We start from the raw sequence: 17,133 nt of genomic DNA, 5'->3' as shown, positions 1-17,133 counted from the left end.
TTTTTATATTCAACAAAAGGTCTATTATTAGCCTCTATTCAGGCCCAACCTACTTCAAAGAGTTTGCTATAAAGTAAATATCAACCATATCAAAGAACTGTAACAGAAATCCAAATGCCTCTTTATTTATGTTCTAGGAATCTTAGTTTAGGCATAGCATTATGATACATCAGGAATTATCACATATTCTAGTTCCTTAGGCTTATAAAATTATAATCACAAAATATTATAACTTTAATAAACGTGTATCCTCAGTGTACTATCCTTTTCCTCTATGGCTAAAAAAAAAAAAATTATTGTCTCTCTCTCTCCCCTCTCTTTCACTACAAACTCCATAATTAATTGCAAGAAAGGAATAAATAAGAAAGCTGAGAGGGTCATATTTAATAATAAAACTACTAAAGTTAAGATCATTCTTACTCAGCAAAATCATACTACCTACTTGCTGAAGAGAGAAACAGACATGCTAGTGATAACAGGTGAATTTCTTACCTTATTTTATTATTGATCATAATTATGCAAAAGCAAGCAGTCAAATTCAAGATGGGGTACACCATAGAGAATTATGAAGCAAATACAGAACTTAGATTTATGTAGCAAGATTTTTTTCCCTATTCAATGGTTTCAAATGCTCAGCAGAACTCTCTGGTCATTTGCTATAGGTACAATTTTCATTAAATTAAAAAGAATGGCCACGGCCGGGCGCGTGGTGGCTCCCGCCTATAATCCTAGCACTCTGGGAGGCCAAGGCAGGTGGATTGCTCAAGGTCAGGAGTTCGAGACCAGCCTGAGCAAGAGCTAGGCCCTGTCTCTACTATAAATAGAAAGAAATTAATTGGCTAACTAATATATATAGAAAAAATTAGCCAGGCATGGTGGCGCATGCCTGTAGTCCCAGCTACTTGGGAGGCTGAGGCAGTAGGATCGCTTGAGCCCAGGAGTTTGAGTTTGCTGTGAGGTAGGTTGACGCCATGGCACTCACTCTAGCGTGGGCAACAAAGTGAGACTCTGTCTCAAAAAAAAAGAAAAAAAAAGAATGGCCAAATAAAACTCAATAGAGTGATGAGTAATAGGTGTTCATTATACTATTTTCTCTAATCTTTACATTTTAAACTTTTCATAATAAAAATGGGCGAAAAATCCACTAAACCAAAATGATAAAATCTCTTGGCCTCAGTGTTTTGGGATTTAAAGAAGTATGAAAACAGCTTTAGAGTAACTCATACATTTGGGTAACTTCATTTAAAAAAATTTTCTCATAAAACAAACACTGTATCTTTCTGAATCTATGTCCTGCTAACATAACAGGCACACACTTTGGTTTCTTAACAGCTATCTTGTTTATTTTGACTAAGATGCATCTTCTAGGCATAATACCACTGTACTGTGTTCTACAGAACAGAAGCATGTGGATGTTCTAATGCAACCTTTCCTCTAAGGTTTAAAGAAACACTATATAGTTCTTATCATCATAAAATATACTATATATAAAAATAATTTTAAAAAAATCGAAACTAGAGCTTTAAAAGTTACAATTCTAATTTTTAATGACATCTCAAAAGAGAACATTATTTTTCCACAATAGTAGTACAGGGCTGCACAGTGCAGGGCTGCACATCAGATGACAAGTTCCTGCCCAACGCCTGATAATACCAACCAGCCTGACCTCTGCCAAGTTGTATAGTTAAAACCAGCCAGTCTATAGAAAGAGCTAAATTCAAGTCTTATTCATGCGACTTTCTGGATAATGGTTTCTGGCAATTATCTATGATAATTATCTCAGTTTTCTCAACTTCAAAATAAAGGCTAAAACTCCTACCTTACAGGTCCTTAGAATGATCAATTGTGACTATAAGTGAAAGTACTTTGAAACAGAAAAGTAATAAAGAGGTTCAACAGGAGATTCCTCTTTCATCCCCTACTGATCTCCCCCCATCCATCCCCCCTGCCCCAGGCACTGGTATCAAAGAGAATATTATGTCCCTCAAGAAGACAGTGGAGAACCACTGCTATAACATAATATCATGTGTGGGAGGTGGAGGAAATGCTTCTTCGTCTGTAAAGGGAGAAAACTGGAAAATAAATTAAAAGATTCTGCCTCGAGTAGTAGCTCATGCCTATAATCCCAGCACTTGGGGAGGCCAAGGCAGAAGGATCACTTGAGGCCAGGAGTTAAGACCAGCCAGGGGATCATAGCAAGACCCCATTTTCACAAAAAAATTAAAAATTTGCTGGGTGTGGTGATATGTGCCTGCAGTCCCAGTTACTTGGGAGGCTGAGGTAGGAGGATCACTTGAGGCCAGGAGATTAAGGATGCAGTGCGCTATAATCACGCCACTGCATTCCAGCCTGGACAACAGAGTGAGGCACTATCTATAAATATTAAAAAGAAAAACAAAAACAAAAAAACAGGTGGGCATGGTGGCGCTCACCTGTAGTCTCAGCTATTTGGGAAGCTGAGGCAGGAGAGGATCACTGGAGCCCAGGAGTTCAAGGCTGCAGTGAGCTATACTGCACTACTGCACTCCAGCTCCAGCCTGGGTGATAGAGTAAGATTCTATCTCTTAAAAAAAAAAAAAATTCCTTTCTGGGCCAATTTATGATTCTATAATTACTTATAAATTTTTAATCTTAAAAATGCTCTCAAATTTTTACATGTACACACATATATAGTTTATTTTTACTGTCACGTAAATCCTATTTTTAAAAAAGATACCTTAAGTTTTTTAGATAAATATCAAATAACAAAACTCTAGTTAATTGGGCTTTGAAGTAACAGACATCTGTGCATATGTCATGTGTTAGAGTTCACATTCTAGCACACACTTATCTTCAAAAAACATACAGTTAAACTTGGAAGGCCAAAGGAACAACTTAACTATCTGTCAAATATCTGATTAATTGGGGATTATTTTAAGTCACACCAATAAATATAAAAGAATCCTATTAGTTCAATCAACAATTAATATAAAGATAGGATTAGAAACAATTACTAAACTTCAGTAGCTTAAAAAAGATGATTATGTATACATCCAATAATGGTTATATTTAAATATAAATTTCATTTATAGAGTGACAAGGCCACACGACAAATTATTCACAGATACAGAGACAAAACTTCACCTTCCTATGACCCTTAAGAAGTTCTGTTTCTACACCTAGTAGATAAACAACTGCTTGAGTGGGGTCATTTTGGCTTAACTGTTAGTTATTCATACTATTAACACTAATCTTTTGCTTCAGAGAGTTACCATGATGTATTCAAAATAAGCCATTCAAGAATGCGAGAATTACCCAAGCAAGCCATTAAGGATGCGAAAATTCAACAGTGGGGTTGTATAACTTTCAGATACACTGCAACATTTTAAATAGTCTAAAAAACATTTTTTATAAAGCAAGTTGACTCTTAATTGAAAATAATCTCTGGCCTTTTTGTTTGTTTTTCCTTTTTTGACATAAGAAATGGCCACTTTCGTTCTCTAGGCCCGGATCAGGATCAGTCTTGTCATTTTATTTAGCTCTCTTTACATTTAAGTATTTCCTCTTTTTGCTTCTGGTGACTGTCAGATCTTACCTCCTGTCTTAGACGGATTAGGCAGCTTCATGCACACAGCCCCATCTGCAACACTTTTTCCTACCTAGCTTCCCAAAGCATCTGGTGTTCAGATAATCTGAGAACTGGTTCACTGAGAGAAAAAGAGCTCTAACTTATAGTTACTCACTGTTTTCACAGGAAGAAAGTTCCCAACAGGAATCTAACCTCAACTGAAAGGGGTCCAAAAGAAAAACAGTAAGCTACTTTGAATGGGATCTAAAAGTTTGCTTCAGTAAGATTGTTCTCTTCATTTGTCAATATGATTCAAATGTTTGGCAGAAGAGGAAATTAAAGAAACACATTATTTCCCTTCTTTATCCATTGTTCTACAAGCTCTTTTTAAAATTCCCAAAGGGATAAAAACACAATTCTCGGAGGTTTTTATCTATGCTTTAAATATATCTGAAGAATAAGGATGCATTATTCTTAAAATTCCTCATATTTACAATGTAGCTATGGTTGGCCATATATTCTTTCTTTTAAAACAAAAATCTTCCATTATTCTTCAACCACTGATGCATGCAATCTTGCACTTTAAAACGTTCACATCAACTTAGCTACTTTCTTCATTAACTGTTTTTGCCAGCAGAGGGGGCAAAAAAATATATAGCCTTTCATCATTACAGTTAACTTGCCACCAAAGTGTATCTAGCACTTTATTAATGTTTAAAAGACCTTCTGTGTATGGTATCGTAGAAATTAAAGTTAAAACATACACACCACAAAAACCTATAGCTTATAATTCAGAATTCTAGAAATTAAAAAGGAACTGCTTTGACTTCTTTGAAAATACACATATAAGAGTGTTGTTTAATGTGAGTTGTCAATATCCGATTTGCAATTACCTAACATAATTTGGTTAGATTTTAATACTCTGCTATTGTATTAAAACAAGGAAACCGACTTTCATATCTAATTGTTATAAAAGAGGGACCCTAATGGAAGGCAAGAACTTATACTTTAATTCTGAGTGCTGAGACAAGTTTAGATCAAAACAAAGTAAAAAAGAAAAGAAATCAAAGAGTGAAATAGAACAAAGAGAAGTTTTAATGTAGTCATCATATAGTACTTTCATACTATGATGAGAAATAAATTGTATCAAGAATTATGGTAATAGGAGAAATATAAAAATATATACAGATGCAAAAGAAAAAGCTCACAAGAATATCTAAAATATTCCAAAGGGCTGCTCCTGCACCCTTTTTATTTCATTTTTAGTAATTAAAGTACTAACCGACAAAAAAGGTAGATAGCTATGTCAGCAATTGAAATTTTGCAATAAATAAAACAATCTTTGTTAATGTAAAAGAGACACGCTCACCTAAGAGGACATTTATGGACAGAATCAACTATCTTGTTTTCCAGTTCCCTAAATTAATGAGATGTTAACTACTACTAAAACTAACCTTCTGTAATAGATTTAAAAAAGAAAAATTACACATTATATAATGTATAGCCACAACTCTTCACCAGCACACATGCCTCAGTGTCCTTATAAGTATAGTAAGAACACTACTATGTGCCTCACAGACTAAGATAGAGTATTTCAAGGGCCAAGTGCAATGCCTACCATAGGGCAGGTGCTTGATAAACTTTCCCGCCTCGAATTATTATACATAGCTCTGACTAATAAGTATCAACTCCTACTGTTCAAAAGCAGTTTTGGCTGAACCTCACCAAAATGAGTATCTTTATCTTGTCCATTTCAAAACTTATGTCAACTAGCAGGAATATCTCTGGATAACCAAAAGTAACCAAACATTGGTCTTCTGGGCTTGCAAGAACCCTACTCAGTGGCCTTTCAAACGTCCTTCAAGGTTCCCTATCCTCCCCTTCAAGTGCGCATGATCTTGATCTTTCCAGTCACATACCAACACCCATCCTCAAAGCCTTCTTTCCACTTAACCGCACCACTGAGGCATGTTAAGAAAAGTTCTCCAAAGACACACAGCAATTCAGTGGCAGAGGCAGAATCCGAATCCGTTTCATTTCAAAGCCAGTGTTTTATAACTAATATGCTGATATTGATTTGAATTTAAATGTCCTCTCTCAGGGTTTTCTTGAACATCAAAATCTTACCCTTGAGAGAGAAAAGGGGGTTAAGGTTCAAGTATCAGCTAGTGGATGACAGAAGATCTGGAGGACCTGATGAACTGTCTATTACTTTGATATCACACAGTGCTGTCACCCACTTCGTGGTTTGTGAAACATAGACCCGGAGAGTCAGAATTAGGATGAATTTTTCTAGTATAAACCTATTAGCTACTTCTCATTTTATAAACATTTTTGGTACTTTTTTCCCCCTTAGTTCACTATCTGGAACCAGTCTCAATAATTTTTTCACTTACCTCTTCCATCTCGAAGGAGTCCTTCTGCTGTGTCATCATGTTTTTTATGTATGCAATAGTCGGTGGCGCACATGGCTCTTTTTCAGGTGTGGACATGTGGACATTTTTCAGTTCACTGCTATTTTCCAGCTCGCTGTGGCTGGAAAGGTTGAAATCATTACCTAAATCAGATTCTATAATTACAGATTCCTCACCCAGTTTACTCTCATGACTTTGAGTTTCTTTGCTTTGTTCACTTGCAGTTTCTTGGTTAAAATTATTATTTGCTTCATCAGAAAGTCTATCAATATCAACATTCTCCATAACAGCTGCTGAACTACCTGAGACTTCTTCTTTAACTGTAGCCAACATAGAAGATGAATCTTTCTTCTTCACAATTTTTTGAGGCTTTTGATCATTTTTATTACCACTTTCTTCAATCACTGAAACATTTAGAATCTTTCCTTTTTCAACTGTCGGGGAAGGACTACTACCCTCTCCTTTCTCTGTCTTATCAACACACAAATTTAGTTTTGATAGTGTTTTCATTAAACGATTTGCAGTGTTGCTTCGAGTTAAAGGTGGAGGTGAGTCTGTCTCCTTGTTAGAGGTCACTGAGGACACACTTCCAATCCTCTGCAGGGGAGTCCCAGAGACTTGGGAATACAAAGAAGAAAATGCATTGGCCACAGTAGTAAGCACTTCAATTTGACGAAAACGGCCTACCAAAATAAAAAAAAAACATTAATTATGTGTATATGTCTGTTTAAATATATACATATACTAAGCATATACTGTTAAAAATTCTAGTAACTAAACTTGGACCGAAAAGATTTTAAAACCATATTTTTTCCTCATCTAACACTGAAACCTTCTCTACATTTACTGGGTGGGAAAAAGAAGGAAGATTTTTACTCTGAATACCAGAATTTATATTTTTAAAAAATCAGCAATAAACACAAAGCATGATGGTAACACTGACTATAACCGAAAGAACTAGTTATTGATCTACACCTGTGATTCCATTTTCAAGTCTTGGACTCTCTTAGGACTCTTCAAAATGTTCTCCTAAGAAAATGCACATATGTGTCTATTTTATACCTATTTGCGGGGGATATATATAGCTATATAGACCTCTTAGAACTGATCCATGAACAATGTAGGGGGTCCTATTTTTGGAAACTTTTGGTCAACAGAAAAAAATTAAGCAAAGGTATGAGTAAATAATATGAATAAAAATGATCAAATTAGTCGTGCTATTTTAGATTTACAGTAAAGCACCTGAAATTGACCGATTTCATTTAAGGTTAACAAGGCCCCTCCCTACTTCTTTTCATCGCAAACAAGAGCAATCTGGAGATAAGGAGAAGATTCTGCAAGTAAGTTATCCTAACACTTAAATGAGTCAAGAACTGGGGAGGAAGGAAAGAATAGGTTAGTTAACCACTATTAATAAAATAATAAAAATTCCGAATAAGATAACTATTGCATTAATTAACCTCACCGATTAACTTTCCAGTGCTATTACTAAAATTCCAGTGCTATTACTAAAATAAGACCATTTTTCTGTGGATGCTATAATTTAAAAATAATATGCTAACACTTAAAGACCTTACTTGTTAAGGCATAATTTGGGTTTTCTACTTCCATCCGTTGCATCTGAGCACTCAGAAATACTTTAATATCTATCCCTCTGGCAAATGATGATGAATTAAAAAATCTGGAAGGAATTTTAGAAGCAATATCTGGTTCATCACGTCCAAATCCAAGATTATACAGAATTTCTTCAGGATCTTCCTCATAAAGTTCTAATAGTTCTGACACACTACAAAAAAAAGAAGAAAAAAGAAACATGAACATGTAAAATAAATGTATAGTCCACATCACATTACAGATGAATACATATTCTTGCTTTCCTGTGATAAAATCTTTTTCTCAACTTCTGCTCTTTAAACTATTATTTATTTCACCATCTCCATACACTGTGTACTGACAGGATGTACAGCCCTTAGGAAGGGTCCATTCTCTCTAGCTGCCAATGTTGGAAAGGGTAGATAACCCCGAGGAACACTCAGAGACTGAGAAATTCCTCACCTTATTTTTTTGGTCATTTTAAACAGATTCCCAGTAAAGCAGCTAAAACACTTAGAGAACAGATGAGGAAGAAGGAATAAATAGATTAAAGAAGAAATGAAAAGAGAAAATTCACTAGGAAGTTGGTAGAACTCTGGTACTGAAGGACACTCTGGGAAACTTGAGCTTTTCTGCTACCTCTGTCGTAGGAGAGACAATAAAGGTAACAAACTGATTTCAGAAAAATGAGACAGGAGCTTACTTTCAACTTTTCTCTAACCACCCAGGAAGTAGGAGGAGTAAGGTATGGAAAATATCAGTTACACAAAGGTAACTATTTGCCCTAATTCTTATTATCTCTTCCCTCTGATGCCAGTGATAATCCAAGCTTTCTAAGACTCACTGAAGAAAACAGAAAAACTAGAGACGAAACTTGAACAGAAGGATTTTCAATCTGCTTCAGAGAAAATGCTCAGATTCCAATGCAATAATTTGGATAACAGTTTAAACTGCTTCCACAGGCACACATATTAGCTTATTTTAATATACTGTGTATTTTAAATATATTTGGCTTAATTAGTTGAAATAAAATGTGCTTAAATATCAAGCTTTAACTTAGAAAGATTTATTCTGCTTTTTATGTCAGCTTTAACTTAAGTCCCTAACAGAATGGAGAATTTTCATTCTCTACAGTTAGAAGTTACACCACTCTGGAGTTCCTCTTTCAGGTTGTTGATGTGGCTCAAAGTATTCATTTATGGATTCTAGTGCATAATAAACCTATCTGCTTTTTATTTAATCTCAATTTTAAATAGAAAAAAGAAAAAAAGAAGCAGTTCCTATCAGTTGTTCTGGTCCAGGAAACACTTTGAGTTCATTTTGATTTCATACTACCAATATCAAATCTAAGACTGAAAAAAATGGTAAGAGTAGGTCATCTGTAACACAATGTAACTCCACATAATTTCAGAATAAGTTACCTTGAGACTGTCCCACTACTCTTCCCAGATCCAGTGGAATTCATACTTCTCCCTTTCTGATGAAACTGTAATCTTCTCTCTTTGGCCAAGATATTACTGCTATAAAGACAATCAGATTATATAAACTTTATTTTCATTAATGTTCTTCATTTTTAAAAAGGAATACAACAGAACAGCTACATACCAGTTTTCAATTTGAGCATCACTTTCATGGAGGTGGTTGGCTACAGATAAAAACAATAAATGTAGAGCACAATTGTTAGTAGGACTGTAACGACTGTGATAAAATTACCAAGAAAGCAAATTACTACATTATAGTTAAATGCCTAATATGTCAAACTCTTGTTTTGGCTCATTAAATCTGCATAATTAAAAGTAATATACAGATAAATAAGAATAGTCCCAGTAGCTTTTGAAGGGTGATTTTGTCTTTCAGCAATGTAAACTTACTTCTACTTGAGAGCTTAAAGTACAAAGACCTATAAGATAACCCATTAAATTTCTTTATCAGGTTAAAAATAAGTAATGAGGAAGATAATGCAGCATATATGTGGTACTGATAATTAAATATAAAAGCTGTTATGAAGAATACTTTAAGAGCAAAGCATGATTTAACATTAAGTGTGGCAATAGTATACATCAATTTCTAATGTGGATTTGTTAAGGTTACAACTGATTTTTCATGCACATAACTTGAAAACTTCTACTTATTTCACTATAAATTTTCTTTTAAAAATTGCCTTTCAACTTTATCCTAGATTAACAAGTTCTAAACAGTTAAGTGTTAATGTTTAGAGTGAGTTAAATTTATATAGACAAATGTAGAGAATGGAATTAATTACAGACATCTATTTCAGCACATTTGATTTTTTTTCATCTCCAAACTGCAAAGTAATGACAATTTTGTTCCTTTGTATATCCACCACAAAGATGCCTAACACATAGCACTCAGTAAATATTTACTTAATGAATGAAAATTGTCCTGAAATAATTTTCAGTAAAACAACATAATGCCGTCACTATTTTATGAGACTCCTTTTTAGGTTCTGGTTTCCAACAAAATTATTCAATATTATAAAACTACCAAAATAGATATCAAAAGTGCTATTGATAGTAATACTGAATTGCATTTTAATAAGGGATTGACAACATATTCAACTGTACCGATTGGGAAGCAGTAAGCTTAAGCTCTTTCCAGAGTTTATTCCTTGAAAATACACGGACAGAAATAATAAAAACTAATATATTCACATATTCTAGAGTTCTAATGTTAGAAGATTCTAAATAAGTTATCTATCTTACAGATGGATTTAAAACAACAAAAGATCGAGGATATTAAACTCAGTGGATAAATTCATTATCATCAACTTAAAAGTTTTAAAGACTTAATAAAATTCTTAATTCTTTTTTTTAAGAAGCACATTAACAGCCAAGCTATACAGCTACCAATAGCCTATTCAAATTGATGAAATAAAAGCACAACCAATGAGCTATAAAACAGCTTTTAAAATACCAGTAAAACAATTAAAAATTCTTGTTTTTACATAGTGGAAAGCTTTATTATGAATCCACTAGAAAACATTACATGACCTGTGACAACTTAAAAATAGCACAACGCTTTTAAAATGCTAATGCAGTCTGGAACAGATACCAGCACAATGATTTCTAATTAAATTCTACCAACTCTGCTATTTTGCCTTTGTCCTATGATCTTCTAAAAGTCAGAAAAAAGAGGAAGGGGGAAAAGGAGATACTTTAATGTAGAAAGACAAGCTGCAGCTGTAAGTATGACATAAGTCTCCTTCGCACTAAAAATAAGCTTCAATTTCGTTTTTTCATGTATAAATATTTAAGTTTCCTTCCTTCTTTAGGACAATTCTTCCCTTAGTTATGTTACTACAGTTCGTCACACACAGTTCCTTTAAGCACTTAAGTCCAAGGAAGACAGATGGACATTTCTCAATGGTTTTTCAGAGCCATTCCTACATGTATCCTACAGGCTGTGGCTAGGTTATAAACATGTTAAAAAAAGGTACTGTGAAATGTGTTTCACTCATTTTTAAGATCTTTGAATTTTGCTCTGAGGATCATAAACTGAAAGCACTCGACTTTTTCATTTCTTATTATTTGAAAACTATACAAAAATACAGTTCTTGCAAACATACCTTCAGCTCCCAATGACAAATCATCTTCAAAACTTCCTCCATTTCTCACAAGCACACCTGAAATTAACATTTGAAAATTCAGAAAATTCATCCTGGTGTTCTGTTCTTCCCCACCTCCATATATGATGATTGTTTTAGTTAAAACAAATTGACCAAGCAAAATATTTTATAATATACAGTAAAATGTTTCAGACCTGAATAGACTTAGAAATTATTCTGATTATACAATTTCAAGAAGTGTAAACTGTTATTTTGTAAAGATATGTTTGCAGCCACATAAAATTCTCAGAAGCCGATCTCCAACCTATTTTATACTTACCATATCTTTGAAGATGTTCAATTAGATAACATATCTTAGCCAAAAGTTTCATGGAGAACCAGACCCTGAAGCAATCGTTCTTCTTACCTACCTCATATTAAGTCAGGAGCACAAAAGCTAGATTTTCCTGACACTGTAAATGTTTTTTATATGCCTTGCCACTACCTGCACATTCTTGTTGTACTTTGAACTTTAGAATTCTGTCTTGCACAGGTGGTAAAATTTCAGGTGTGGCAATTTTAGTTAATGTAAGCAAAGAAATGCTGCACTAAAGTCGACACAACTTTAGTTCAATGTATATTTTCCTTATATTTACATATCATATTTCTATATTTAATTAGTCTTTATAATGTCTAACTGGACAATAAAAATATAAGTTTCACATTGTGAAAAGGTTTGGCAATTTGCTTAAATGCACCACTGTTTTATGGTTTATAACAAGGCTTCTTTTGGCTTCTAGCTCAGAACAACATATTTTATAAACAAGAACATCATTTTTTATAGTTCACATACACACTTTTACCCAGAGGACAAATGAAATAAGACCCTCATAAGAACAGATTTAGAAAGGCAACTTGCTCTTACCCTTGAGTGTACTACTGCTTTGCTCATCCAGTGAGGCTCCCAAAGGTGTACTGAAACCACATAAACATACAAGCCTTAGTCTTGTGAAAAGCTGTCTGGAGAGCTGTCACCATACGGTCTTACTTAAAAGGTTACAACTAAGCAAGCTTCTACTCACAGTTTAACTCTCCTCCCATAACACAAGGAATGCAACTGGATTACATAAGTAATATTCTACTAACTAAGCAAATGCCTATTGTCAAGTCAGTTCACTAGGAATGATTTAATCACACATTTCACCTGCCAGCAATTAAGAGCACTTAAGAGCACAAATGGCAATTACAAATGATATGAATTTGTAAAAAAAAAAAAAAAAAGAGAGAGAGAGAGAGAAGAGAATGTCAGTAGGCATTGGGGAAATGCTGCTCCTCTCAATCCCTTCCATAGAAACAGAAAACAGAATTACTGTAAAAGAAAACAAATCTTCAGCAGTAGGTAATTTAACCTGAACACTGAAAAGTTCAGTCTAGTTAGCAACAAAGCTTAACAGTTTCCTTAAATCTCATCTGTTAATCACTAGAATTTCAGAGCACCACCTACTGCCTCTCTTATCTTTCCATATAAATGGAGAAGCTTGCGATTCACTTTCTGATTTTAAACTGAAAAATATAGTCTTCGTTTAACTTTGAAAATTACTAGAAAGTTGGCTTGAGAATCAGTATTAAGAATTAGCCACTACTAAAATTTTTCACATTCTTGTAAAGTTCAAAAAGAGATGACCCAGAAATTTATTTTTTCAAACACAAAAATACTCTTAATCCTCTCAAAACTAAGTTATAATAAAAAACATTTTGTTTTATTTTGAAAATTCTATTTTGTGATACAAACTTTTCTTTAGTAACAATTTATTCTTGTTAAAAATTCACATCAGACCTAGGGCCAATCATGAAAATATCAGTTTCAAAGAAACATTACTGAAATGCTAATTAAATATTAAAACTTTCTGCAAGCAAATACACAAGCAATAGCAGTTCTTTGAAAATCAGTGCTTTTGAAACGTAAAAGAATCGCAAGCAATGACCATAAAGAGAGTAACAAAACCTTTTAAGTTTTTGCATATATTTTAATAAAATTCTAATTTATGCCTTTAAAAAGCTATTCTTCTTCCCTGATGGTTACTTTCTTAGTTAGATCAAAATACTGTATTATTCTGTCTACAGATGTCTCTATTGGTCTATGTGCTAACAGAAAATGGCAAATAAGCAGAATTGACATTCCCCTTTGAAAACAAATCTCACTCTTTCTTCCAGTTGTTCCCTTCCAAATTCCATCAAAATCTCTATTCTTTCTTAGATACTAATTCAAGAAATTTGTTTCCACTTAGTTAAAAAAAAAAAAAGAATATCAAAATAACGATTCCTTTCAAGGAGAGAAAACATAGTATCTTTACTCAGGATATGGACAGCAATAAAAACAACACAGAATATTTGAGAACTTATCAAGGTGGAAAATGGTGTTTTCAGGTCATTTGTACATAATGTATAAAATACACAGATGCCCAACTCTGGGAAGGAACCTAAATGGCTATTAAAAAAAAATACAGTTGCAACATATCCCAGCAGTAGAATCTGTGATATTATAGCCAACATTAAAAGACTATTTGTTCTAGCTTTCCTGGGTACAAATGAATGACGCTTTTGTATGGAATAGGTGCAATTGTAGGAAACAAGAAGGAAACCTATGAGAGAAGGAACAGAAGACTACAGAATCTGCCCACATGAGCAAGTATTAACAACAAAACTTCTGGAACTTTTAGGGATGATTGTGTCCTACTGAATGTCAACATTTGCCCGTTAAATTTCTCTTAAAAGATGTACTTATTTACTGTCCATTTGATAAGATCTCTTACACAATCTTAATTCCTATACATCATAAAATGAAGTGATTCTTTTCTTGCTTTTAATTTTTTTTTAATTCTTTTGAACATATACTTCAATTTAAACAATAAAACACTATGAATTTATTTTGAATGCTAAACCTGTTTTAAGATACCAAGGGTAATACCAATACTGTACTTAAGACTGTATTTAAATCAACAGTAAGAAGGAAGGGTTTAAAAGACCTGAGTTAAAGTAACAAATCCTCTCCGGACACACTTCTAAGGGAAAACTTGAAAGATACTGTTTCACAAGATCTCTCCTAAAAGGCCCTGAAGATATTTATTTAAAAATTTGCATCTTTTAAATTTTATACTATTTCCATATTTTACAATTAAATGAACCAGTGGCACACTAATACGATTTTTTGATCCATGTTCTGAGTGGAACCACCTAACACTATATTCTCCTAATTTGAAAAGCAGGGGGTTAAATTAGAGCTAGATTGTTAATCTGGTGTCCAAGGACTTCAAGCAGTATATTTGTGCATCTTTAAAGAGAAATTCCATGTATTCCATAAAGATAAGGAGTTCTGTTGTGAAGAGTATTCAGTAAGGCTCCAATCAATTCATCAAAATCGAGCATTAACATAGCCAATATTTTATCTGCTTTTAAGGGAGAAAAACAAACTGGTGTATATGAGAATCACTTTCAAAAAAAAGAAAGAAAAACACAAAAAAAACTTCATTAACTCTAGTAGTTGAACAAAATATTAAGAAACGCCTAAATTGACAAGACAAAAATACACTCAGAAGTAAACACCAACAAAAGATAAAAATCTACATTCTTCATATAGGAGTTTACAAGGAGCAAATTGGAAAAAAAAAACAATTAAAATATGAAACAAGCATATTTTACTGCAGTCAGATTTACTTGCAATATGATTCATCGCCTCTGTATCTTATCAAACATTTTTGTAGCCGTTGCCAAAGCATGTAATTAAACAGACTTAAGCAGTCTGAGTGCTTTCAAAGCTCTATTTCCCTTCTGTGAATCCTAGTGCCATCTGACAAATCCACGTCCAAGAGGTGAACCACAAGTACAAAGTCAGCTAGTTTTAACAGCTCCCTAAACAAAACTAATGAATAGAAATAAAGGGAAAGCCCATTTAGTGTAGTTAAGTGAATTAGATTTGCCGAAAACACATCTCAAAGGAAAATGATGCCAGTTGTACAGATGCCAAACAAAAGCAAAATAAAATATCCTGTGAAATGTGAGGATCCTTTCAAATAAAATCAGAACAAACAGAATGCGGCACGATCATCAGGTCTCCGATCTCTGATGCTAACAGCACGCACAGGCATCCGAAGCCCTAACAAGAGTGAAGCCGGCCGGCCACGAGCTCACCGGCCGCCGCGGCGCTCGCACGGCTAATCGCCGGGAGGAGGAAGCTATCCGCCGGCTCGCTTTCCGGTCTCGGCGCACGGCGGCCCCGGACCGCGGGGACGCGGCCGAGTGGCCCGGCTGGGCGTCGCGGCTCCCGGGACCTGCCTCCGGGGCGCGGGGAACTCACCGGCAGTCCTTGAGCCATATGGCGATCTTCTCGTTGGGCACGTTCCCTGCGGGGGACAGCGAGGGACAGCTCGTTACCGACCGCGGAGGGGCTCGGAACGCAGGGTCAGCCCGGACCACCCCGGGTGGGAAAGTCTGCCGGGCAAGACGCAGCCCGAGCAGCGAGTCTCGGCGTGCGTCCGGGGCGAGCCAGAGGGCGCCCAGGTGTCCGCGCGGACGCCGGAGACGCCTCCCGAGCGCGCGCGTTTAAAGGTCGGAAGTGTCCCCTCTCCCCCCGGCCTACCGAGACCCGAGGCGCCCTGCGAACGCTCAGCGGCGCCCGCGCGCGCGAGACTCCCGGCCCGCGGCCGCCGCGGGCGCACCGACCTCTCCCCGCGGCCGCCGGCAGCTTCGCGCCGGGGAGGTCCTCCTCGTCGTCCTCGTCCTCGTCCTGCGTCGTCGCTTCTGTGGACAGATCCTCCGTCTCCGACGCTTGCCAGGAGCTGCGGCACTTGGCCCAGGCCTTCCTCCTGCGACTCGCCACTTGCCACTCCAGTTCCTCCTCCGCCTCCGCCGACGGGGGCCGGTCCATGGCCGCGCCGGGGGCTCCGCGGCCGCAGCCGGAGCCTGCGCGAGACACGGCGGCGGCGGGGACCCCCGCCCCTGCTGTCAGCGCCCGGCCGGGCAGGGGGCCCCGGGGAGCTGAAACGGGCGCCGGAGGAGGAGAAGGAGGAGGAGGAGGAGGGGACAGGGAGGGAGGGAGGGAAGGAAGGGGAGGGAGGGGGCGGAGAGCCGGCGCTTCACATGAAGCCGGCCGGGCGCGGCGCGGGAGCGCGAGTGGCCCGAGGGAGCGCGGCTGGGAGCTGGGAGCCCAGCGCGGGCGCGGCCCCCGCCCCCGCCTCCGCCCGGCGCGCCCGGCCGGCCCGGCGCAGGCGAGCGCGCGCCCTCCCTCGGCGGCGGCCCACGCCCCCTTCCGGCCGGGGGCGCGCGGGGCGGGCGGGGTGGGCGGGCGCGGCGCGGGCCCGCCCCCTGCTGCTGCCCGCCGAGCCGGCGAGGTTTGGTGTTAGTTAGTGGTCTTCCTCTCAGCTCCTCCCGCCTTCATCCAGAATTAGAATTAAAGTTGGGGCCTAGTCTCCCAGAACGCCCCCGCGGGAAAAGAAGCGTGTGATTGGGCTCCCCGAAACGTGCTCTCCGGAGAGTCGCCTCAGCGTAGATATTTAGTGTCCAAGGAATTTGGGGTAAGGATGACTGAGAGGCGCATGACTGCTGTTGACAGAATCTCGGAACTGGAAAAGACCAAGCTCCGTGGAGTGCTACTTTCAGACTTAAGAATGTTATTTATCGTGGTGGTGTTCTGTGTGAATTGTGAAAGAATACTCTGGAAATTTCGCTTTGAAGGTGGACATAGATGTAGAAAAATGGAGCAAAGAATGATAGGGACAATGCAGAAATAATTGCTTGGATTTTGGTGAGACAAGATATTACAAGAAAGAAACGATGTCAGCGTTCAGAACTATTTTTAAAATGAGCTTCAGCATTCCCTTTTGTTATTTTTAAAATCTTATCAGCAAGAAGACTCAAATTGTATCCCAAATCAGACCCAGTGTGACATCAGTCAACAAAGTTCCCCTAAATGTTGCATCTAAACTACCTACACATAAAAGGAAGGCTTCCAATATTTT

The 17,133-nt window shown here is 37.2% G+C and overlaps 1 protein-coding gene across 7 annotated transcripts in view; it reads right to left on the bottom strand.

Annotated features, from left to right (window-relative positions):
• ITPRID2 (ITPR interacting domain containing 2) overlaps positions 1 to 16,381 on the bottom strand; it is a 37,141-nt gene extending 20,760 nt beyond the window's left edge. For 3 of the 7 annotated variants that reach the window (XM_012785802.2, XM_012785809.2, XM_012785808.2), the window contains exons 1-8: positions 15,839 to 16,381; positions 15,474 to 15,519; positions 12,045 to 12,094; positions 11,141 to 11,197; positions 9,160 to 9,199; positions 8,976 to 9,074; positions 7,539 to 7,747; positions 5,944 to 6,644 (exon numbers count right to left, since the gene is read on the bottom strand). In XM_012785802.2, the coding sequence (XP_012641256.1) occupies positions 5,944 to 6,644; positions 7,539 to 7,747; positions 8,976 to 9,074; positions 9,160 to 9,199; positions 11,141 to 11,197; positions 12,045 to 12,094; positions 15,474 to 15,519; positions 15,839 to 16,043 (1,407 nt within the window). In that variant the 5' untranslated portion in view covers positions 16,044 to 16,381. The remainder of the gene's footprint in view (positions 1 to 5,943; positions 6,645 to 7,538; positions 7,748 to 8,975; positions 9,075 to 9,159; positions 9,200 to 11,140; positions 11,198 to 12,044; positions 12,095 to 15,473; positions 15,520 to 15,838) is intronic. The other 4 variants (XM_076005729.1, XM_076005725.1, XM_076005727.1 and 1 more) reach the window with 2 other exon arrangements.
• Positions 16,382 to 17,133: the final 752 nt, after the last annotated feature.

Source organism: Microcebus murinus, chromosome 8, assembly GCF_040939455.1.
Source record: "Microcebus murinus isolate Inina chromosome 8, M.murinus_Inina_mat1.0, whole genome shotgun sequence".
Classification (NCBI taxonomy): Eukaryota; Metazoa; Chordata; class Mammalia; order Primates; family Cheirogaleidae; genus Microcebus; species Microcebus murinus.
Note: the sequence above shows the minus strand (reverse complement) of the source record. Positions and strands in the feature narration are given on the sequence as shown.